The sequence below is a fragment of the Tachysurus fulvidraco genome, chromosome 22 (assembly GCF_022655615.1).
Source record: "Tachysurus fulvidraco isolate hzauxx_2018 chromosome 22, HZAU_PFXX_2.0, whole genome shotgun sequence".
Classification (NCBI taxonomy): Eukaryota; Metazoa; Chordata; class Actinopteri; order Siluriformes; family Bagridae; genus Tachysurus; species Tachysurus fulvidraco.
The window spans coordinates 8,516,210-8,542,701 of NC_062539.1; the positions used below are offsets into that span (position 1 = coordinate 8,516,210).

Here is a 26,492-nt window from a genome sequence, read left to right on the forward strand (position 1 = left end):
TCCCTGCTGTGTCAGGTTCTCCGTCTTAGAACCATTAGTGTGGCTGAGTATGTTTCCAGTACTGTTCAGTGGTGAGCCTGATATGTTACCAGCTTGCCAAACACACAAGATTGTGGCTGGAGTCAATTTTCCTTTGTTCGCTACTTTTTCTCCTTGGTTTGGTTCTCCGTTCGTTGGATCTGTTTGAGAAGCATGATTGTGATTAGAATAAGATGCCTTTATTTGTAACATATACATAAGGAAGTGGGGGTCATGATATATCTTCCCTGGAGATTTGATAGACAGGATATCATCCCTGGAGTTTTGATATCATCCCTGGTCTTTGATAGGAGCAAACATGAGAGCAAAGTGTTAAACCATTAGAATCAGTGGACATATTGGAGCCAGTGCCAAGAATCCTTGCACTCAGTTGACCAGGCTATAGTTGCAAGAAGGAGTCATGGTTTCATAATGATCATAGCAATGATTGTAATAACATTGTCTCTGTTAGTTTTTAGACCTCCTCTGAGCCCAGAGAATATCTGTCTCTTACTTGTACTTGGAGAGATGGCTTGCATGGCTAACTCTAACTCTTTCTCTTTACCCCTACTATACAAGCACAAGGTAGCTTTCAAGCGCCTCTTGTTTTTCTTCCATGGTCTGATGCATCAGGCAATTTCCATGAGCTCTGGGGATCCGGTTGAGGGAATGCAGTGGTAGTCTAATAGCTTCTAAAACGATACTGTTCCCAGAGCAGATTGTCTAGCCGTATGGCAAGGGAGATGAGCTGGTTAAGAAATAGGGAGTCATGGCTGCAAGATCACTCTGTAACTACTCACATCTTCAAGGCTGATGCTTCATTTATTCTTTACCTATAAAAACAAAATAAAATTACACACCCTGCCGTATGTGTGAGAAGACTAAAGCAAAGATTGGGGATCGCACAGGTCTATACTTATCGTCCCTGCTGAATCTGTAAAACATACGTTCACAACAGTTAATTATGTGGTCGCTGGCATGCAGTAACACTTCATTTAGTGATGCTTCCCTGAGGAATGTGGAACACAGTAATGACAAAAGCAAAGCGGACGTTTTGCAAAGGCAGATTCTGTTACTACACAGATTAATCTATGCCGAGATAAAGCACCTGGAACTTTGATGTGGCCTTGTCACAACTGACATTTTGCTCTTTTCTTCTGCTCTCAGTAGTAGGCTTCTCTTGCAATAACCTATGTCAAACAGTGTTTATTGAAAATAGACAAGACTGGGAGAGATACAGTACTGTAACTAGAATGAGACAGATAAGTGGATTTAAAACTACACAATATAAACTATAGTATAGTATATACTTTTCTATCTCTACCTCAAGCTCAATATTTCAAATAACTCCACGTTTCCCTCTTTCCACAACACTCACACTCCACACATGGTTTCTTTCACACACACACACACACACACACACACACACACACACACACACACACACACACACACACACACACACACACACACACACACACACACACACACACACACAAATTGTAATTCACACCCCTACATCACTAACACCAACAATAATAAACTTCAGGCACTCTTATGATAGCCGTCCACTAAGTTGTGTATGCTACAAGGTGCATCTGAAGTGAGGCACATGTTCCAGAGGCCAGAGCTGTAATATCGGTTTTGGCCTTTCCCAAAAGTCATTTTGCACTCATTTTTTTTTGTTTTTTGTTTAAGGGGTTTGGAAATCTTTTAGATAAAATCAGAATAATTAAAAACAATGTTTTGCACACATGGCATTACTGCAGGGTCTGAAATTTGGAGTCGTTCCCAAGATTTGTTATAAAATATTGCTTCAGAATTGTATGTGGATGATGATATAACAACATCATTGTTCCTAAATGGTGAAGATATCCAGTGATAAATTGCTGATTGCCATGTAAGCTGAGATGGATACAAGTGCAGTTAGCTGTTTTATTTGTGTATCAGAATCAGGAACTATACACCGGCATACAGTATATAGCTCAGCAATCAGCAAACGGCAACGACACGGGTTATCCGAAAACACAAGCTATGGGATAGAACAAGATCAAGTCCCAGAGTGGCACAACTCAGAACAAAAGGCCTTGTAATGTCAGACTCGTTCAACACTGAACACTGCTTTGCGATGTACAGAGAAACACAAGGGTTTAAATACACAAACAAATCGAGATGCAAAATAAATCAGTGATTGGGAAACACAAGGGAGACCAACACTGACAACACAAGGGCAGAGACAAGACGTGAACAAAAACAAAACACACTTGGTAAACAAAGCTTTGACAACATCAGTGCATGATCACTGCTGTGCTCACTCAGCACCTCTGTACACAGCACTGGGCATGAAGAGGAAATATGTTATAGACCCCTGATAGATACCACCTAGATATACTCCATGCCTTCTGGATGGAGCTCTGCATGGGAGGTCTCAGCTTTCTTTCTGTGAGGTAGCTCCTGAATGGCCGATTGGGTTCACCAAGCAGGTTGGCCCTACCGGAAAATTTCTCTGTGTCAGTAATACCCGTGTCAGGAGTCCCACAAGATGGATCCCAAGAGTAGACAGGTGCCAAATCAAATGGTAGCTCAGTGGTTACAGTGTTGGACTACTGCTTGGAAGCTTGTGAGTTCAAATCCTAGGACCAGTAATCTGCTGCTGTGGGGCCCATGAGCAAGGGCCCTTACCCAGCACAGTTGTATGAATGAGATGAAATCTATGTCTCTCTGTATAAGGGCATCTGCTAAATGCTGTAAATGCAAATCAGACCTGTGCCAAATCTAAATATGCAGATCAGACAAAAAACTATTTATATACCATATATCACAGGAATTAGTCAGGGTACATAAATGCGGTGTCCTAAAAGTCCACACACAGAAAAATATACAAAACAGATGACAAAATGTTGTAAATTCTAAGGTATCTTTACTACTACATCATTGATATGAAATCTATGACTGGAATCAATCATGTATCATTATTAAAATGTTGCTGTTGTGCCTGTTTTTAACAGTAATAATTGAATATTAAACCCGCATGACTAATCACACATCCTGCTTGTGCATGCCTGATTATATCGTATTATTCATCAGGTTACTATATTTGTCAGGACAACTCTGTCTTTAAACTCTATCTCATAACACACCGATGTCTACAATTATCAGTCCCTAGTGCCATACACCATCGGGCACAGACACAGTTTATGGAGTTCTAATCGCACACACACCTGCACCAATTACATTAAACACACACACACACACACACACACACACACACACACACGCACACACACACGCACACACACTGTCTGTTTTGAGATCGTTTGCTGACTTATCATTAAAACTGTTTAACTGCATTTGCATCTGTCTAAGCCTCTCCATTGTGACAATCTTGGCTGATGATCAATAAAAGCAGTGTTCTCTGCTCTGATCTCATGCCTTAATTTGTGGTTGCCATACGTTTCAGAAGTGTTTAATGTTTTATTATTCGATTAATGAATTTACATAATGGCAACTTGTGTCACATCACATAAACTCAGTGAGGTTTAAATGAGATATATTAGATTATAGAGTCCACTAATTCTTTCCAACCTAATAGTGCATGTGTGTGCATAGCATAAATAATGCTCTGTTAAAATTTACTAAATCAGAAAACCAACTGTGAGAGTAACGGTCTTGTGATTGCGATAGCGTCTATAAAGACATGTTCCTAATTTATGCATGCATTCATCCACTGTATCATCCATCAAGTCTTCAGTAGCTGCTTTATCCTGCATTGGGTCACAGAGCTTTTCCTAGGGAAACTGGGCATGACGAAAGGACACATCCTGATTTAGAGTGCCAGTTCATCACAAAACACCATGCGCACTCATTCACACATAGGAGTCATTTATCTTCCAGTCCATTTACTTACATGTTTTTGGAGGTAAGATGAAAAAATGACAACTCCATATATACAGTAACTCTATCATAGGATCTAACTGGGGAACCCTTGATATTTTATTAGGGTCAGTGTTGGATCAAGGCTTGGTTAAGGCTCTAGGTTGTGGATTAGGGTTAAGCCCGAGCACTGCAAAACTGACACTGTTGGGCCCTTAAGCAAGGCCCTTAACCCTCACTGCTCCAGGGGTGCTGTATTATGGCTGACTTTTTCTAAAAATCTAAAATCTAAAAGTAATAATATAATGATACATCTGCCAAATGCCATAAAAGTATCATGCATTATTTAAATATAATGTATTTTAGGATTGCAAGTAATGACTTATTATTAATAATAATAATGATGTATAATGCATCTGTTGCATTCCCAGGTTACTATCACCAGTACTTGATGTGTTGGTCCCTCTAACTGCAGTCAAGTCACATAATCAGAAATTCTCTTGATTTTTGACTCAGAAATTCTAAAACAAACATAAACCTAATTATTGCCAGAGTTAAAGCAACATATATTTAATCTTTATTACTTCTACTAATAATAATTCTGTGTGGTCCAAATGTCAGAGACCACACTCAATATTTGGGATATCCATAAAAACAATGGAGTTTAAGATTTTGAAGTATTTAGATACTGTAGATAGATAGATAGATAGATAGATAGATAGATAGATAGATAGATAGATAGATAGATAGATAGATAGATAGATAGATAGATAGATAGATAGATAGATAGATAGATAGATAGATAGATGATGCAGTGTGATGTACAAAAGTGCAGATTTTCCTCATGCAATGTCTCTACTATTGAAACAAGTATACTAAATTCTAAGAAACTCTGAAATTCATATTCAAAAATTTCTATTTTTACTCAGAGAGAGAGAGAGAGAGAGAGAGAGAGAGAGAGAGAGAGAGAGAGAGAGCGGCAGATGCATCAACGGGGATAAAAAAACAGACCCATGTGTATGATAACTAAAACAAACACGATTTATTAGCAAAATAACATGAACCACCAACAGGGATAAAACAGAGGAAAACTTGAATACAAACATCGGAGACACTGACAGATCACAATCAACACAAAACGTAGCAAAGCAGAAACAAAGACGTAAGAGAGATAAGGAAGAAACATGCAACGTGGTGAGAATAAATAGGCAGGGTCAGGTGAGTAAAGGTGGGAAACAGACACATGTTAACAACACTAAGACACGTGACATGAAAACACACTGCAGGAACGGTCCCTAATGTTCTGAGCGAATTGATGGCAGTAAGATCATTTGTCATGAAATTGTTATATTCATTTAGAAAACTAGGCTTGTAGGTGTGTTGCTTCACTGTTCACATCCTATCAGTCACTTTGTTCATATCAGCCCAAGAACATATCCTTTTATGGCAGGCCCTCTGCTATCCTTCTCTATCTCTCTCCTGCTCTCTCTCTCTCTCTCTGCTATCAACTATCTCACCACCTTGCATGTCTCTCCATCATAGACTTGTCTGCAAATTAACGGACGAGCTTGTCCTGATACAATGCCACTGATGCCATTAGACCATCACGCCTGTCACTAAGATGGATGGGCAACGAAATAAGGGTAGAGAGAGAGATGAAGAAGGAGCTTGAGAGATGTGCAAGTGCATCTCCTCTATCATTTTTCATTTTCTCTTTTTCTTTTCACTTCTCTTTCTCTGTTATTACATTGTTTATTTTTTTATCATTCTTATGATACATTTTCTTTTAAGTATATAAATGCATAAAATAACTTCAGAACATACTTAATATTTATATTAATATGAATTTTTATGCTCCACCAGTTAGGTGGAAAAAATGTAGATTCTATTTAACATTCTGCTTTATAACTACAGGCATGTTTTTAACTGTACCATGCTACGTAAAGGACGTTAATTTTATTTACAGATTTACATTTTTTTTGTTAATCATGTATCTCATTTTTTATGCAGAACCATAAAAGTAATTTGACACATTTCATTCATTCATTCATTTTCTACCGCTTATCCGAACTTCTCAGGCGTCATCGGGCATCAAGGCAGGATACACCCTGGACGGAGTGCCAACCCATCACAGGGCACACACACACACACACACTCTCATTCACTCACGCAATCACACACTACAGACAATTTTCCAGAGATGCCAATCAACCTAACATGCATGTCTTTGGACTGAGGGAGGAAACTGGAGTACCCGGAGGAAACCCCCGAGGCACGGGGAGAACATGCAAACTCCACACACACAAAGCGGAGGCGGGAATCGAACCCCCAACCCTGGAGGTGTGAGGCGAACGTGCTACCCACTAAGCCACCGTGCCCCCCCCTTGACACATTTCAGCTGAGAAAAAAAAAAGATCTTTATAAATCCATATACGACTGAGGGTTAAGGGCCTTGCTGAAGGGTCCAGCAGTCGCAGCTTGGTGGACCTAGTAGTTGAACTCACAACCATCCAATCAGTAGTCCAACACCTTAACAACTAAACTACTGGAAATTCAGAAGCATGATTAGCACCATGCTATTAAACCCTGCTCTGAAACAGGGTTAGCAATACATTAATCCTGCATTGCATTGCCAAACCTGTACAGTGTGAAATGATTTGGTGGTAGAATGTTATGCCCTGATGCTTATATTTACTTTTATGTGAAAACTATGATGGATCAACACATAAAAAAATAACAACAACTGAACATCAATGAAGTATACACTATAAGGAGTGAAAATACCAGACACTGAAAAATAAGATGATGTCGAGTATCAGCGAACGCACGGTCAACCACTTGTCAAAGGCCAAAGGCTGAAGGCCAAAAAAGATTAACAAGCTATGAAAAATGAACATACGTATTTGGGAGGCAGAATAATAGACCTGTAGTTTTTCCTCAGTAATGCGAAATCACAGGACAAGCTGTAATGTAAAGCAGTTGCATGCCGTATTTATCCAGTCATGGTTGGTGACACGGTGTATACGTAAATAAGAACATTCACCCAGGGTTTATGAATGTACAGTATAGAACGTCAGATTAAGAATAACCAGCACTAATGGTTAACCCTGGGTAAAGTTTTAGCTTAAGTCAGGATTGTGTATTCCGGCGGTTTGCAGTACAATGTCCTAGAGATAACTATTTAAGTGTGAAAAGCCTTATACTGTATTCACAGGTCACTTACTGTATGATGTATTCTAGCAAGTCATGATTATGTTTGTATCTGTTTATATTTCTTTAACACAGATACTAGCATGACAGAGAGTGAAAACTCTAGGTGCAGTGTGTGTTGCTGAAACTTTACAATAGTTTATTCAAGCATTTTTTTTATTTTATTTAAACATTATACACATGGCTGATCCTTGGTAAATATGGTTGAGCCATTAACCAGGACCATGCATGCGACCTGTGGATCCAGAAAACTTGAGTGAGAGAGGAGGAAAAACATCCTGTCCATCACATGGTACTACAGTATGAATACCTTTTAACACACTCAGGGCTGATTTAGACTTCTCTGTTAAAGTGTGTTTTAAAGCAGAGAGAAGGTTTATGTTCCATCATTTTAGGTTCCATCAGGCATGAAGGTGAGTCTATTTGCGTAGCCGTAAACGTCGTAACAAGACTGTGTTACCATTTTGCCATAGGTTTTCTGAATTTGTTCAGAGCAATGTAGTCGCAGATACATCTCTTGTTTAAATAATAGCATTGTATGGGGTTACGTTTATTTGGAACTCGCCAGTTCCAACCCAGTGATTGACAGGAGAGACGTACTGTATGCCTTCCCTTCCATCCAGAGAGAACAGCCAAATTTGGCACCATACAGTAACAATGATTTTTAACAATAACATTACCATGTTAAGCTATAAAACCTAAACAGTACAAGCTTCCCTTGTCACATCTAGTATGTTCCATTCTTCCGTGGGCTTTGGACATTAGGAACCTGTCTGCAACGCTTTTGCAAAGTCTAGCTCATTACAATACTTAATACATTATAGCTTATGACAGAAATGCTTTCTTAAAATGTCTGTATTCATTCAATTTCTCAGACTGGAGCTTTTAATAAAATTTCTGTTCTGTGATAAAAACTCACTGGACAGCTTTTAATTTAAAACCTGAGCAAGCTTTTATCAGGGTTTTTCTTTCTTTTGTGTCTTATGTGGAAATATGAACACATTATTGTATCCAGGGTAAAAATAAAAATAAAAAATTCTGAGAGAAATAAGAAAATAACATTTCTGCTTTCTGCAGTCATTATAATGACCAGCTTAATCAACTGGCAGGATAAAATAGATTGCTTGAAGATGTGTGTCCAAAAAAACTAACAAATATTTACCCTTTTGATTAAGCCTCTATGATTGCTGAAACCTTGGATGCTTTGCTCATGAAAATTCTTCTGTGAGAGTAAAGTGGAGAGTAGAGATGTCTTCATTGTACAAGTTACATTTTCTGTAATAATTAATTTTAAAGTTTTAATTAAAATTGCAAACCTAAATTTATCTCAAGTTAAGTTATGTGAAATCTTACTGTTAGCAGCCATGTTGATTTGGCACTACCTGCTTAACTCAGGGTTGAGGATACCTTACTTCAGTTTGTAGCTAGGAACTCCAATTTGAGGGGTGTTTTCACCCCTGTTTCTTTGTTGTTTTTGTTTTTTCCCCAAGTAAGATGTTGGAAAATCTGAATTACAAGATTTAGGCAAATGCCTCATTAGTGTTAAAGTATTTTCATTTTTTCTGGTATTAATTGTACTCTTGTCCTACGATCACTTGCGTGATTTTCTGAGTGAGACATCCTCCTTAGAGCTTGTGTTGCTATGAATGTCAAGATTCCACACAATCCCAAATGGTGTTGCTGACATTTAAAAGGTGCTGAATTTGCACGAAATTTCCATGAAAGGGAAAAAAAAGTAAATGCATTTGTCTCACATCATTTGCTAAACCATTAGTGTTGGCGCTGCCTGCTCATACTGGGTATTTTACCACCTGTCACGCTAACAATAATGCCCCCAACCAATAATCAACCTTTCCATGGCCTGATTTTTGACTTCACGCGGGATTTATTTCAGCCAATTTAGGCTTTAGAAGAAAAGAAAAAAGCCACGGTGTGCAAGGTTGATTTTCTTTGACATTACCAACCTTTTGTTCACATTACATTGGTCTAATTTTGGATTTTGAGATTTATTTGTTTATTTTCTCCAAAGTAGACTTCTGGTCATATCCATGAAGCATATTTTGCAGTCTTTTATTTGCTTAAAAACAATAAGCCCATGTGCATAGTTGTAATTGGTTCTGTGTGTTTAAATTTTACTATGCAGAGAGATGCCAAAGTAAAAGAAGATAGTTATTTTATCTAATAAGGGACATTTTTTGCTAACATTGTTTGGATCCACTTGTAACCTGAGATGACTGATGTATGTGGTCTCTTCCAGAATGCCTTTGCTCTCACCCAAAGGCTAACTGAATGATTTGATGAATATGAAAATTATTTAAATTATATGTTATGGCCCTTAAAGTCACAAGATCTCAACCTAAATGAGCACCTATAGGGATTCTAAGACTGATCATTGTCAAAACACCAACTGGTTGGATATCATTTGAAAAAAAAAGAACTTGTCTTTTAGAAAAACCTAGCTTTAAATCATTTGTTTATCACTCTAGTGCAGTTCCAAAGACAGCCTGTTTTCACTCAAGATTTTACTTCTATCTATGTTGGACTGTGTTTTATAATTTACCATTTAAGATAAATATCTTCTGGGCTTTGTTGACCAATGCTAAAAAATGAAAATTTTATTAATATATGGTTAAATTCATTAACTTGTTTTTTTTCCTCTTCTGTGTAAGAGAACTCAAACAACCAAACTTCCCAACAATCAACAAATCACATACCCAAACAAACAAACAACCAGCCTCTTAACCAAACACCCTCCCAAACATCCAAACAACCTCCCAACAAACTAACAAATAAACCATGTAAACACATTTCCAAACAAACAGATATCTTAACAAACAACCTCCCAAACAACCAAACAACTAAACACCCTCCCAAACAACCACCCAACAAACAAACCAAGTAAACGCCACCCCAAACAAACAACCTCCCAAGCAAGCAACTGACCAGCCAACCAACAACATTCCACACAAACAGCTTCCCCTTTTACTCTCTTGAGTGAAATTCTTGAGTACACAGTATGTCCAACAGTTTAATTTGTTTGCCTGTAAAAGTGAAATAAATGGCCTGGAAAAACATTATCAGAAGAGGAAAGCAAATTATTCCACATGACTTCCATTGACTGGAAATATTATTATAGTGAAGCTACTGGGTTAATTTTTGAATATTTTGTACAATGAATAAGTGTGTCAGGACATGCTTAGCCAGTCAATATTTTAACTGTATTACAGTGAGCTCACAGTGCAGTGTCAGGTGTTATTAAGATTACTTTTAGAGAGTGGAGATTAACTCTGACACCGATTTGGATTTTGTTTCCTGTGACCTGGTTCCTTAATTGTTTTGAGTGCAGTTAACTTATGAAAAGAAATGATTAGTGCTTTGGGATATGTGTGTTATCATTCTTCTTGTTGATTTGTGATTTCTTTCAGAACATACTATGTTGCATGGCATAACAAATTAATAATGATTTTTCACACACACACACACACACACACACACACACACACACACACACACACACACACACACACACACACACACACACACACACACACACACACACAAAGCTCAAGTTATCATTATCAACCTGAACCTCAGGCTCACATTACAAACCTTATTACATAATTCATGTTTGTAAATTATCGATAACTGTCATTAGTGTGAACTCTAGGGAACGAAAATGACCTCAGTGCACATGTCACAATCAATAACCTTCAGTGTTCATGAGTATAACTAGTGTGGTCTGGCCTGATTATATCTTGATTGAGGGTTTACACCAAAGGGAGATACAGAATAACAGAATTGAGGTGTTAAAAGATTTTAAAATATGACTATATTTAATATAATTTTGTATACTCAATATTCTATTCACATATTAACTCATACTGATTGTTTTAGTCGGTTTGTGTGTGTGTGTGTGTGTGTGTGTGTGTGTGTGTGTGTGTGTGTGTGTGTGTGTGTGTGTGTGTGTGTGTGTGTGTGTGTGTGTGTGTGTGTGTGTATGTGTGTGTAATCTGAATTTTCACTTAGCCTGTCGTACATGATTGAGCTGATTCCTGTACTTGTCTGTATGAAAAGACATCAAAAGATTAAGTTTGCGTTCTACAGAAGCCCAAAAGCAGCTTAAAATCAAAAGGCCAAAGGTCTAAACAAAAAGTCCTCTTAAATGGAGAATTAAATGATATAGTGATAAGAAAAATAGTTAAAGTTCTAATTGATGTTTCATTAATAAACAAGGGTAAGCACACTCCTATATTAGCTGTGTTTTTCTGTACTTTCTTCTAAAGCATAAGGAAATTTGTGAGTTTGTCCACTGGGCAGTGATTTAAGGTCATTTTAACACTGTTAATTCTTTCTATTGTAAGTAACTTGTGTATGTTTGTTTATTCCAGGTTATTTCCTAGAGCTGCTGAACCGTTCTGAAACTTCGCTCAGTGCCTCATTGCAGTCCACCTTCGGTTTGCTCTTCTCCCAGAATGCCCAGTTGTTCCGGGATCTCTATTCAGATCTGCGGCAGTACTACCGTGGCTCCAAAATGAACCTGGAGGAGGCACTGAATGACTTCTGGGCACGGCTGCTAGAGAGGTTGGTGCGAGGATTGAATAAGCGTTACAGCATGGGTGAAGATTACCTGGAGTGTGTGGCGAAGCAAGCAGAGACGTCGCGTCCCTTTGGAGAAACAGTACGAGATTTCAAGCTCAAGGTCACACGTACCTTTGTGGCTGCCAGATCATTTGTTCAGGGGCTCGTCATTGCTGGGGAGGTGGTGAGAAAAGTTTCTCAGGTATGTAGAGCCATGCCTATTTCTGGATTGGGGAGTGTCTGGAGGGTTTATTTCTCTGCTCTTGCCAAGAACACCATACCATGGGTTTGATAATTAGATACAAGGGTGAATTTGGTATGGTCTCAGGCAAAAATATCCCTATGAGCCATGTTTCAATTCTACTATTAATATGGGTTAAATGCATGTTATATAGAAGCTAAAGTGAGTATGAGTTTTTAAACGTGATCTCTATACCATCAACCTGCGACATGTGGTTAGCATTTAAAAATGTTTCTTGCATATAAATGTTTAAGGGATATTAAATCCTATATCTTAATGTTAGATGACATAAAAACCAAATTCAACAAAAGGTGTTCTAGTTTTATCCGACATTCTAACACTGGGGCGATAGTATAAAATATTTCCAGTTGCTTTTTTAATGTGATCCGGCAGGAAATGGGGAAGTTCCTTGTTTACTTTGATCTACATTGACATAGCCACAAAAATTTAATTCAACTTCTTGAAAGCACAGATTATACAGATTTAGAGCTTAAATTACTTTTGACTAGTGAATTAATGACCCACCAACTGCTCTTAGACTTCCATTATAACCTTCAATCTCGATGCACCGCATCTGTAGAAATGGAACAGCTTATGACAATTGTGTGTGTGTGTGTGTGTGTGTGTGTGTGTGTGTGTGTGTGTGTGTGTGTGTAATGTTATTCTTGTTTACATGGGTTATAACTAAAAGGATTTTTTTTATAATTATATTGTAATACATTCTAAAGCCTGGATTAATAGGATATCCTTAGTTAAATAGTTAAAGAGATCAATATAAGGACAAACACACATGTGTAGTGTAACAGGACTAAAGCTAAGACCTCACTCATTCTTCCTGTCACTCTCTGTCTGCTCTCTTCCTGCTGGATTTTCCTTCATTTTATCTTCACTTTCCCTGTCCATTTTGTCCTCAGTTGCTCTGAGCGCACACATTATTATTTTTGCCCTGATCTCTTTTTTGTTCTTGATTCAATGTGTCTTGAGCAACTGCTTGGGCATTCAGTCTGGTCTTGTCTTTTCTTATCCGTCTTTTGATTCTTTCTAAATCCCTTTTTTTCATCTCTGGCATCCTGCCATATCTTACCTTTTAACGCTTTCACAGTGTTTTCGCTGTATTCATACTGCCCTCAAACACAGCTGTAGGTGAACATCCATACATCCATACATCCTAGACCAGATAATCCAGGTCCAGAGCAACATGTTGATAACTTTTTAGACTTGAGAGCAAGCTGTAGACATCAACATCCTCTTGTATATTTTCCAGCTATAGAAAATGTAGTTTATCTATACTTATTATAGTAATTAAATACATAAATAAATAACTTCAATTTTCTTTTGTTTTTAAAAATAGTCCAGAGTTACCAAGCTCTTGTTTTAAAGCCAATAAAAATAATAACATATAAATAAAGGAGGACTGGAAGATGTCTGCACCAGACCACACAATGTCTTAGCAATATGTCATGAGAATTTAATGATCCTAGAATATCTAGAAAGCCTTTTTATATATCAAATAAATTTCTGTTCAAATCTAGCATTTGTTTAGGTTAGATAAGAAACAAGCCTTTTCTTACATTTTCAGCACAAACTCTAGACACTTTGTTGCCATCTTCAATGCTAACTCTGACTAGCTAGCGAATGTGAGCAAACTTGACAGTATAGCTTAGTGTATTTTTAAGCCATTTGAAAAACCTTACAAGCTGTATAGACAATAGAAATGAATTAATTCAAGTTAGAAACTATCAAAACTGTGATTAGCAGCACTGCATTCCATACAGGATTCCCACAATCCTGAAATTCCAATATTCAAAATGCCACTTCTGCATTTTTAAATAGCTAATGTGCAGTATACTACAGCAGTGAAATCTGCTAATGTTTATATTATTTCTTGATTGGTGAAAGAGAAAAGTTCTGTTGTTGGTCATTTGAATGTCCAGAAGGCAAGGGAGCATTGTGGGATAGATTGCATACTTTCTCTCCTGTAAGTCACAGAGACACTGGCCAATCATGGGAATCCGTGAGCTCATACAGTATATGTGGAAGTGTGCTACACTTGAGCAGCAGCTTGAAGAGATGCATTTGTCCGACTTCATGCCTCAGAACAAGCCCTGACTGGTGGGTGCGAATTGGCATGAGACCAAATTCCCACAGCAGTAGTGAACAAATTCCCAGGGCATTGATGGCTTAGTGGATAAAGCTCTGAGTGACCGTCATGGGATCAACCTCCAGCACTGTCCAGCTGCCACTGTTGAGCCCTTGAGTAATACTATACTTCATGTATCCACTGTATCATATCTGACAGTGATGATCTGATTCACAGCTCCCTAATAAGCTGGGATACGCAGAAAAAAAATAGCACACAAGTATGTATTCAAAATAATTAATTTCTTCTTCTTGACATGATGGAAATAATCGTTTTACTTAAATTATGTGGGATCCATGCTAACTCTGCTAGAAATTACCTATGACCAGGAGGACCAGAATAATCATGCTAGCATCACTCTCTCTGGTGTAATCCAGATGAGGATGGGTTCTCGTTTTAGTCTGGTTCCTCTCAGGGTCTCTTTCTCATATCTAACCAGGCAGTTTTTATTACCACTATTATTTAATGGCTTGCTCATCAAGAATAAATAAAAAAAAATCTATCATGAATTTATATATTTCTGTAAATCTGCTTCGTGACAATACCTACTTGTTAGATGTGCTATTGAATAACACTGAATTTGTCTTGAGACATTTTACAATGACAGTTTAGTATTTGAAATGATTAACATTCATTTTGGTTTTATTATTTTTACGTTGTATTATTTGAAGTAATAAGGTTATTTTATTGTGTTACAAAATGATTTCATATTGCTTGCACACTTTCCCAAATAACTTGTACATTATTTTTTATTCAATTTCCATTAACAGTGGCCATAAACGAACCATAGGAACAGCATAACACTCACCAGTGGTGGTGTTATAATAAAATAGCAGATACAGTTATGCTAGAGCGCTTAAAGTAATTACATATCAGCTTGAGTTAATACAGCAAATACAGACAGAATACACTAACACAGAAAATAACATCTACTTATGTTTATTCACCTTATTCTTCGTCTCCTCCACTCAATGTTTCCATGTTTTCCCGCAGACAGACTGATCTTCATAGATATAGATATTTGATTCAGACTGTATTGGATGCCTTCTTTAAGTTTAATTTGGACTGATTTGGACGCATTTGTTACATTTTGGACGCAATAATGAAGTATAATACAGATTCCCTCAAGCATTACTATTCAGACTTTAGTGTGGGATATTCAGATATTTCTGTGGCCTTTAATCAATATGCTAATCACAGTCAAATGGCAAGCCTGAGAATGTGAGAACTACTGCTGCTGTTACCTAACATCCAAATGTCACTGAGTCTGCTTTCCTGATGAGGTTCGGGACTGGTGCGTGAATACACACCCACACACACACACACACACACACACACACACACACACACACACACACACACACACACACACACACACACACACACAATTGAGACCTTCACAGACACATTTGTTTGATTCTGCATATAATCAGCTTGTTATACCTTGATGTGTTACTGAACTATGGTTTCACACAAAGCCTCACTTATTTTTCCTTTACTAAATTTACATAGAAAAACTAAAGACAGAAAAGGTTATCTAACGTCGATTAGCTTTGTACTCATGAATATTTTTTTAAATGTCATAAAGTGGTAGCTCAGTGGGCAAGGTGTTGGACTAGACGAATTCCTGGGCCAATAAGCTGCAGCTGTGAATCCTGGGCCCCTGAGCAAGGCCCTTAAATCGCACTTGCTCAGCTGTATAAATGAGATAAACGTAAGCCACTCTGTATAAGGGGGTCTGCCAAATGCTGTAAATGTAAGTTGATAGAGAGCAGAAACAAATAGAATAAAGACTAAAAGGAGAATAAGCGCTTGACAAAAATAAAGACAACGTGTGCAAAATCTTCCAGTAATTCAGCTCATAATTCAGCTCAGAGAGACACTGATTTGATTAATAGACATCTATTTATGTGATTTTTATGTGTATATTAGCTCGAGAGCAAAGCTGACATTGACTTTCATTGTACAAAGGCACTTGATGTAACAAAAAGAGTCTATAAATGCCCTTAATAATTAGTCACACACCTGTCCATTTACTAACATGCTTGTTTCCCACGACTCCTCCTCCGCTTCACAGACAGCACCTGACCACTCCAACCCTACCACAAACCTATTTAAACTTGTCAGTGTGATCTGTCTGTTTGTGTAACAACTGATGCCGATTATAAGATCACTCGAATGCATGAGTCGGAATACGGAATCTCAGGAAGTCGCTGAGGAGTTCTCATGAACTTTCTTGAACTTTTGATTCTACAAACAATTTAAATACATTCCTTCAGATCTATGAAGATAAATGAGGCCCAGTGTTATCAGAATAATCCTATTTAATATGAACTTGCTAATAGGTTAACATAAACACCATGTTTAATTCATTATTATGCAAATTATTATTCAAATTATTATTATTATTATTATTTTATGTTAATATCTTTTGTTTTATTATTATTATTATTATTATTATTATTATTATTATTATTATTATTATTATTATTGTTATTATTATTGTTGTTGGTTTTAGTGTGCCTGAATACAATTATATGAGCTCAGAATACATTTATTATTGTCGCTTTCCTCATATGTTGATCAAAGTAATATTGTGATGAAAATACTCTGCTCAATTCAGCTGAGTTCAGGACATGAGCACCATTTCTCATTACTCATCTGTGATGTTCTGAAGAAATGCAAATCATGCAGGTCTTTTCAGGGAGGTCATGGGATGTTGGTGGTGAAAGGGGGCAGGGAGTGGCAAAATAATTTATATAAGAGACAAAAGAAGATGAGAGGATATCTCTGTGATAAATGAATAGTGGCTTTAAGTATGACCTTCATTAAAATGTAAGGTTAGCCTTGTTCAGAGAGAGAACGAACAAGAGGGCAATCCTCACGCCTTTGGTTATATACAGTAGATGTGTACACGAGGTTGTGTTCCTGTCAGGGTGAAACAGGCAAATAAACCTACTGTAGAAACAGAGGTCACAAGCCAAATGTGAGAAGAAGATACTTTAGAGATGACACCTTTTCTCAGTGTGAATGTGCGAATGTGTGTAGGTGTTTTGCCTCAGTACATGTGAATAAGACACCACAGGGAGTAACCACATGCCCTATATTTTAATTTAGTTCTGTGTCCTGTAAGCCATGCTTAATGTCCTCAGTGCTCGTGCTCTCTTTCTTTCTTTAATGAGATGTTCAATGTGGAACCAATGCTGTATTAAATTATCCATGTGAAAAGAAGGGAAACTTTTATAAATAATCACTACTACATTCGAGCCTATGCATGTGTGCGTTAAAGCAAAGTTCTACCCTGATGCATGTTATATATGTTTAGAGTCAAGTGTCAAGAAGCTGTCATTTCAACCATATATAGCTGTTGCAGTACACAGTGAAATGAGACAACGTTTCTCCAGGTGCTACATAAAACAAAGACAGAGCTAAGGGCTTGTAAGTACAGTAGTCTTAGCCACATAAAGTGCATCTGTGCAACCTGGTGCAAACAGTGCAGGACAAGACAGACAAGACCGTGCAGGACAAAAGTTACAAGACAATACAAAAAGTACAAAAAATACAATACACAAAAGACAATAAACAGTAAACAGAAACAGCGCTGACTGACCAGTGTGAATATTGTGTTTATATTGAAATATTTGTGGTTAGTGATTTTATGCGTCTTTGTTCCATCGAGAAGATAAAGTGCTAATACAGATCTGTTTTTTGTTCCTCAAACATAAGAAATAATAGTCAGGTTTTGCTGTTACAATACAATACAAAGCTACAACAGCCTAAGCACAAGAGGTTTACTGTTCCAAACCTCTCTTATCATACATTTACTCATTTTACACAGAGAAAGCTAAATGAAGTGTGCAGAATCTACCAGTAATGCAGGTCAGCCAGTGCTTCAGCTACCAAAGTTACAGACTGTTAACACTCACCCTTGTCTAACCGATGCTAACTGCCACAGTCACGAGAAAAAGAAGCTATTATTTTGTTACAGATACATTCAGCACAGTGAAATTCCTTTCTTTGTATACTCCAGCTTAGCAAGTTGGGGGCAGAGCAAAGGGTCAGCCATGATACAGCAAGGTTAAGAGACTTTCTGTAGAGCCAAACAGCAGCAGCTTGGCATAGCTGGAGCTGGAACCCTGACCTTCCAACCAATAGACTTAAATGCTTTAGCCACTGCGGCCCGCATAGAACAATGGATACTAAAGCTGGACGCGGCATTTCAGAATACTCAGCCATACTGCGTGAAATGTTATTGATGGCAGTATTAGCCTGAAAGTTTGAGTGTACACATGAAAAAAGAAGTGAGAGAACTGGACACATTAAAGAACTAAAGTCCTGCCACATCACTCTTTTCTAGGTAGAGATGAAAGGAGTCAGAAGGAATCCTTAGATGATGTTTTTTCCATGTCAGATTGAAGGAGGGTTTTCTGAAGACACTGTGAATAGAAGAATAAATTCTAATTTGATGAAATCTAAAAGAAAGAAGTTTATCTTTGGTCGAAGCTCCACTTACAAAATACTACAGTATGTACAAATTAACTTCTGCGAGACTGCAGATGGCAAGAAGAAGTGGGAGTAAGTACTCTTCGTATGGGCACGATGGAAACAAATTACGAATTGAATAACGAATTAAACTAACTTGAATTTACTACTGTATATGTCAATATATTTAAAAAGAGGGGGTACAATATTGAGTGTTAATCAAGCATCGCGTTAGTTCTGGCAGGCCATGTCTTCAAGCGTGCATCAGCTGTTGATCAGCTGTCCACAACGTGCACCAATCCGGTTACGACATCCGTATTACCCGACCATTTAAATTCCCATTCATAGAGCCGTTCAGCGCTTCGCTGGTGCCGTGATCTAAACTCCCTCCTCCAACCCCGACTCCACCACGCCGGAACCCGTGTTCGCTGTACCAGTTGTCTTAAATCTCCACATATTTTTTTCTCTCTCTCTCTCTCTCTCTCTCTCTCTCTCTCTCTCTCTCTCTCTCTCTCTCTCTAATTATTTGATTATCTATCTATCCATTCATTTATTACTTTCCAAAAATGTGTAAGTGAGCTTAACAATACTATGCTTGCTAGTGGTTCTGTTAGGGGGGGGTCTATTCTATTTTGTAGTCGCTGCTCTCCCCGCTCTGTCCATGCATGCGCATGGACGGGCACATGGATTCTTGCCCAGAACAGAACCATACCGCCAACACTAACTGTATGCATATCATCTAATTCCCTTGTGACAAAGTGGTCCTGACAGAAGTAGTGTTATTCATTGGGACAGAGATCAGTGTTTGATTGATTACATCAATGGTCATCAGTGATCAGTGAATGATCTATTACCTCACTGGAGATCAGTGATTAGTGGATGGGACACAATAGTGATCAGTAAATCTTTTAAGGGGAACAACATTGTTCAGTGATTTGTCAACGGGAACAGTAGTGTTAAGCCATTAGTTAATTACTCTGGCAAAACTGTTGCTTTAACCTGTCAAGTTGAACAAACCTGCTTTCTTAACTCATGTAACCAACATTAGTTAAAAAAAACATTTAGAATAGTCGGGCACTAATATGTCTGTAAAAAGTTGGTAAACTTTTCACTAGTCTCTTTTTCAAAACAAAGTCATTAAAGGGGTCAAAATTGTTTAGGGCTTATTTCTTTTTCCACCATTTTCAGCAGGTAGTTGAAGTTTACACTTTGAGTAATATAGGAAAGAAAGTGAAGCTAAATAAAGGACATTTAAATCACAGCATTTGATGCCAGAAAAATATATCTGCTGTCTCTCACATCTGTCATAGAATGAGTGAAAAGAAATAAACCAAAGGGAGGAACAAGGTAAAGATTAAATAGTCAAGTTTTGACAATCCTTCCGTAGAGTACTGTAGCAAAAAGCAAAGGAAAGGAGGAAAAGTTTCAAGGAGGAAAAAAAAGCAGTAAAAGGAGACAGAGCACAGCTGGATGTCTTCTTCCAACAGTAACGTGCCTCTCCTCTGCTTTCTTCTCAGGTTTTTGGTTTTTATTTAAAGCAATGCTTTCTTCATGTCCTTGTAACTAGGCCAAGCAGAGCATTTTAGCTCTCAAAAGAGAAAGAGCGGAGTTTGTTCATATTTCTCTCTAATTACTTTAGCAAATGTCTTTAGAGAGGACACGTCTTTGCCAAGCTTGCCAACATGACCCATATCAAATAAAGGCTTTTTTAGGGACAAAGTGTTTGCATTTGATAAACCAACATAGTCTATTTACTACAAATTTATAAGATTATAGAAAAAATGTCAAATAAATCTAGCACATGTACAGAACACATTCATCTTAGCTTCTTGGAGGTAAAGTGGCAGGATCCTCAGCTCTTGCCTGGGTTCCATTCCAGGCTGCGGAGCTGGTCCAGCTACTGTAGAGTTAAGTCTGAAGTCTGGATAGAGAATTGCTTCAGGAAGGGAATCCAGCGTAAAACATGTGACAAATGAAATACGTGGTCCATATGATCCGCTGTGGTGACCCTGAACATCAGCAACAGAATGCACTTATTAGTACTGATAAACTAGTGATAAGTGATTTTTGTTGAGTGCAAGGCAGTTAACATTACTTAGCTATTCTGGGCAGCCTAAAGAACTGTCAACTGTTAAATCTAGACACATTTTAACATTTTAATAATTGCATATCGATCTTATTTAAATAACATAGTGGTAGAGGTTATCTTGGTCAAATTGTGTTGGTGCAGAACATTGCTTGTAGAGCATTCAAGTGAATGTTTGACGTAATTCATGCTTGTGCCAGAACATTGAGTGTTTGTGTTTTTTTTTTTTTCCTTTTGTGACTGGAGAACTGGAAAAAAGTTCTAACCTATATATGATTTACACCTACTTAAATGAAACAGAAAATGGTTACTGCTAGAGCTTTTCTGAAATGTTACTCAGAAAACAACCTCTAAAAAATGATGCCGATTCCTATAAACAATACTGATTATATATAAACCGGACAATAAATTTGACCAAATAATAATATATAATTTAACCAAAACTCACAGAACAACCCCAGCTTAAATACCATATATAAAATATTGTTCTTGTTTCCAAAAAAAAAAATGAACTGTTGTAACTGAAGTAATTCCGTTCCACATTGATTGCTCTGCCTGAATGGGCTTTGATCATCTTTCATCCTTTTGTGAGTGATGACAATTAAATATTTCAATACTGTCATCTAACAGCAGTAAATTAGCTAAAGTCGCATTGTGTCTACATTAAATAAATGTCACTGGGATTATTCTCATCAGTACAGTTTTCACATCGACCATGTCAATAATGCTGATTTGAATTATTGCAGCCTTCAATCTATAATCCACAAAAGAGTTTCAGTCTCACCATTTATAATAACCGATTAGGAATCGCTTCCGAGCTTTGACAGTAATGCTATATGAAATGGCTTCTCTGAGTTCTCAGTCAGATCTGTTAATCCACATTTGATAAATTGCTGTTTAAATATATTAAATATCTGTAGACATCAGCATGTGTGTGTCTGTACTCTATGCCCGTGGCGCTTGTTGTAATCACTTTCACCTTGTCTCATGTCACATAACGTAATTAACCTGCATTAACCATAACACCTCAAGACAAGCTTCTAACTAGCAATTCAATTAAGCTCATTGTGTTCATGCTGGATGCTGTATTCTGAGGTCATGCTGTTGTGAAGGAACAATTAGACCAATGATCAATTAAAATAATGGTCCCAGGATTTCCCAGGAAGTTGCGATGCCTGAACATGTAAGCTAATGTATGACATAAAGTCTACATACAAACACACACATTTATGACAATTGACAGACGCTCTTATTGACGACTTTCATTTATCTCATTTATACAATTCAATAATACTTTGAGAGTTAAACACACACGTATGTAAGAATATTAATTTTAAACTGTTACTATACTATGTATAATTGGCTATAGGAGTGACTTTTTTGATTAAAACTGATTTTTTTTTTATTATGGCTAGCTATCTATCTCCTGTATTTACCAGACTGTATTACGTGACCTGTTTATTTATTTATTTATTTATTTATTTATTTATTTATTTATTTATTTATTTATTTATTATCTCCAGCTTTACAAGGATCCATTGAGACACAGACACACTTGGCATAAATTCCTTTGGTGTGCCTTCTTGTTTTTGCCATCTTTCTCCTTCTCCCACACTTCTTGTCTTTCTCAGTTTTCATCATCCTGTATAGACACACAAACATAAAACACACTCATTTTTTTTTCCCGGGTAGCTTCTGTTGAGCACAATAAAATACGTAATTAGAATATAATTATGAAAATAAGCAGATCAGTAATGCATAAAAATGCAAAACATTTGCCGTATCATGTTTAGATTGGTATCTGTTGCTGAAAATCCAAGTGAACAAGGATGCCATACTTCTTTCCCCTATCAATCTGCCCGGCTACAAAGCATAAGGAGAAACAATCAAACAAATAATGTATGCTTTTCTATGCTGGCACCCAGGTGGTGAAATGAACTCCTCTAGATGTCTGAACATCTGAGTCACTCGCTAGCTTCAAATGACGGGTGAAGACCTACCTCTTTCTGAAACACTAAAACTACTAAACTATAATATATAATAGATATATAATTATCCATCTCTGCTTTCACAGAGAATGTTGTTACTATGGAAACAGTAATGAAATCTAAATAAACATGTTGTTAATTGTGAATATGTGTGCAACATCATGCTCAGAAAACTCTTTCTGTTTTTTTGCTCACTGGTATAACATTCCTTGCATGAATCTTTCCTCACTGACAACTCCCTTTCAGTCTTTATTACTCTTCTCTTTAAAATACGGACTCGCAACTTCCTCCGTTCACAAAGGACTCATAATCAGATCCCGGTACTTATGCATGCCAAACCAGCTCTTTTGTTCCTCTGTCAGACATAATAGAAGACGCTGACGCCCTTCTTCTGTGTAAAGCAGTTGTAAATCATGAGTATTACACAGTTTGAATGTCTCATAGGCACATTTTGTTGGATCCAAACAGAGATTATACTTGTCTAATACCTAATGAATGTGTGTAGCACCTGTAAAGTTCGTATCCTTGTGGGCCCTGGACAACATACACAGTCTTTGCTCATTATGAGTTCTTGCTGATGGCTATAATGATGTGACATTTAAGAGCTGGCAGTGTTTGAAATGAGACAGGCTTGACAGGGACAAAGATGCTCTTCAGGTGAAACAGTGGCTTATAGAATAGAGGACTGTAGTTTACATGACAGGTGCACGATCATAAGGTGAAATGCAGTGATAAGGATATCTGAATTAGTTCCAGCTCCAGTTGTGTTTCATGTCATGAAGATTACGATCCGTCAGGGAGAAGAGGTTAACTATGCGAGGATCCCAACGCACCAAGTTGGATTCATCTTCATGAGGATTCAGGCGTTCAAATAGGAGATGCTAATTACATGTGGTCTTTGAGGACAACAACCTCCTAATCAATACACAATTGTCGGACTGTATTTGACTGGAGAAAGGACATTATTCATAATAACACTCTACGGTGTTTATAACAGGTTCCCTCTTAAGTCTGGTTCCTCTCAAGGTTTCTTCCTTTTCCATCTAAGGGAGAAACCTTTGTATCATATTAAACTTTGTATAATATTAAACTTTTTTGAACTATATTTCTTGTTCTATAAAGCTACTTTGAGACAATGTACATTATATGTATAAAGTGCTAAATTAAATTGAATTGAATATGAGGAAAAAACCTTGAGAGGAACCAGACTCGGTAAGGTGACACCAGATGAAGGGAACATGAATCATTTCGCATCTAGTTTTGGATACTCGAAAGTTAAACAGTACTGAGTGTGACAGGATGTTCAGTATGAGCAAATTGTGAATGAGAGTACTGAGTACTGAGATGAGCACAGGACAGTCTTCAAACATTTTTGAATGCTACACAGCAGCAGTATTTATGTGAGATTATCCACGGAATCCAGTTGTATAAAAAATGAGATAAAATGTAAGTCGCTCTGGAGAAGAGCGTCTGCTAAATAAGGTAATGTAAATGTAGGTGTCAGTCTGCTGATCAGAAGGCTGTGAGTTCAAGTCTCATCACTGCCCAGCTGCTACCCCTGAGCCTGTGAGTGAACCCTGTGACCCTTAGTTGTAAGTGAGATAAATACAAGTTGCTCTGGATAATGCTGTCTCCCAAATGCTATAAAATGTAATCTGTTTTCATGACAAATTCACTCAACAATTACATGTTCTTTGTTAAACTACACAAATCGTAAATCTGTTGACTCTTTACTCAGTGCAACACAGTCACAATAGATTTAAAACCAGATATAATCATGACAGTAGGTGATACTGTGACCAGCTAATCAGAGGCCTGTGCTTTAGCTGTAAAGTTAAACAAGCAGTATGAGTGACGCTTGTTGAAGGAAACGAAGGTCACTCTCACTGTAGAAGCTTGTATGGTTTCTGATTCTTCTAGGTCTAAAAAGTTGTTTTGTTTCTGGACTCTTGCTTGTTCTGTGGTGGAGATGTGAAACTGATGTGCCTTGACTATGGAAATTACAGCCATTACAAGACAATTTAGTGCCAGGTCATTGAGAAAAATCATTTCCTGAAACAATTGCACTTGTTTTCTTAAGTTTTGTGGGGGGGGGGAAACGTAGTTTTTTCTTCTAATGATTACCAAAATTAACTGAAGAAAAAGAAGATCAAGAAGAAGAAGAAGAAGAAGAAGAAGAAGAAGAAGAAGAAGAAGAGTAGGAAGAAAAAGCTTTATAAACATTATTTTTATTAGAATTTTTTTTCTAAAGTACTCCTCCTAGAGCTTTCGAGATACATACAGTACAACAAACTCAGCAATTTTGTTTAGCCTCCACTGATGTTTCTTGGTGTCACTTTTTGGATGGATGGATGGATGGATGGATGGATGGATGGATGGATGGATGGAGGAGAGAATGTAGTTTAAAAAAGTGCTGATTAATATTCTGTAATAGTACTTAATTAACACTTCTGTGTCAGTGTAACGATCTTTCACCATGTTTATTTGTCTCCCAGTGTACTGTTTGTTTCAGCATGGGAAATGTTGTTCATTTCGTAGCAGAGTAAAACCGCTGCTGTAACTGTGACATCATACACACTTATAATTTTGACATTTTATAAATGGCTTGTGTAAGAGTGAGAACATCATTAGTTGGGTGTTTAAATCTGCTAGAAATGTGGCAAGGCTCCTTTTTTATAATTAAATACAATTACATTTCACTTTTGACTGATTGATTCGGAAGGTACAGCAAATCTTGTGCGTTTTGTGCTGTTCACTCATGTTTGAATCTGTAGCTTTTTATATTATACCATTTATGTGATGCAGATCATAGTGGCAAATTTAGTTAGTCGAGTCAATTTTATTTGTATAGCAAGATCGTAGTCAACCAGACCCATACATAGGATGAAAGCTATCCTTAATTCATTACATAAAGACAGAATACAACGTAGCTTAAGCAAAACATATAACAAACCAAAACAGGAGCACTTGGAAACTTAATAGCATAACTAGAACAAAGGCATGAACGTAGTTACACCTTACTGTACATAGAAATAAAAGTACTGGAGTGCGACAGAACACAACACCAGGCATTGTGAGCACGAATCGACACAAGAGGAAGGGTGAAGACATATGAGACATGATCACATGACATTCATAATGAACAGCAATACACCTCCCAGCGCCCTCTAGTACTCTGGCAGGGAATTGTCCCAATCTCTGACAAGCACTTTTAACAATTGACTTTCTCACAAGTTTAGAACAATTGCAGAAGCTCCAAACAGAACTAGAGCATCAGCATGAATCAGGCAGGTCTGGAGAGCAAGACGAGCCTCAGCAGTAAAAGTATGTCGGGATCTGCCATCGGCATTACATCAGGCAGCAGAAGTGCATATACAGCTCAACAGAGAGTGAGACATTATTAGAAAGATATTATTAGACGTACTGCAAAAGATTCTTCGATCTGATTTGACAGAAGGTGATAATTTTAGTATAACAGCACGGCTCGGACAGTAATTCTGGCTTTAACATGAAATACATGTATTATGAATTATATTGCAATTGATTAATAGGTTGATATTAATTTTATTATTCTTCTACTAATAGGTTAGTCATTTTATAGTAACAGCTCATATATATATATATATATATAGAGAGAGAGAGAGAGTGGCAGACTGGGAAGAGAAAAGGAGTTAACTGATCAGTGACTGATTATTACTGGTGTAACATAAGTGGTAACTTGTGTACATTTAATCATAAGTATAATCCTTAACAGGAGTGATGTGTCATTTATTAATGAATGACGCATTATAACCTGTGGCAAATCACTGTGGTATAAACAGAATATTTCTCTTTATCCTGCACTTATACAAATTAATCCAGGGTGGTGTGATATAA

At 37.3% G+C, this 26,492-nt stretch overlaps 1 protein-coding gene across 1 annotated transcript in view; it reads left to right on the forward strand.

Annotated features, from left to right (window-relative positions):
* gpc1b (glypican 1b) overlaps positions 1 to 26,492 on the forward strand; it is a 76,671-nt gene that overhangs the window by 40,684 nt on the left and 9,495 nt on the right. Inside the window, exon 3 of the mRNA XM_047806410.1 lies at positions 11,490 to 11,881. Within this exon, the coding sequence (XP_047662366.1) occupies positions 11,490 to 11,881 (392 nt within the window). The remainder of the gene's footprint in view (positions 1 to 11,489; positions 11,882 to 26,492) is intronic.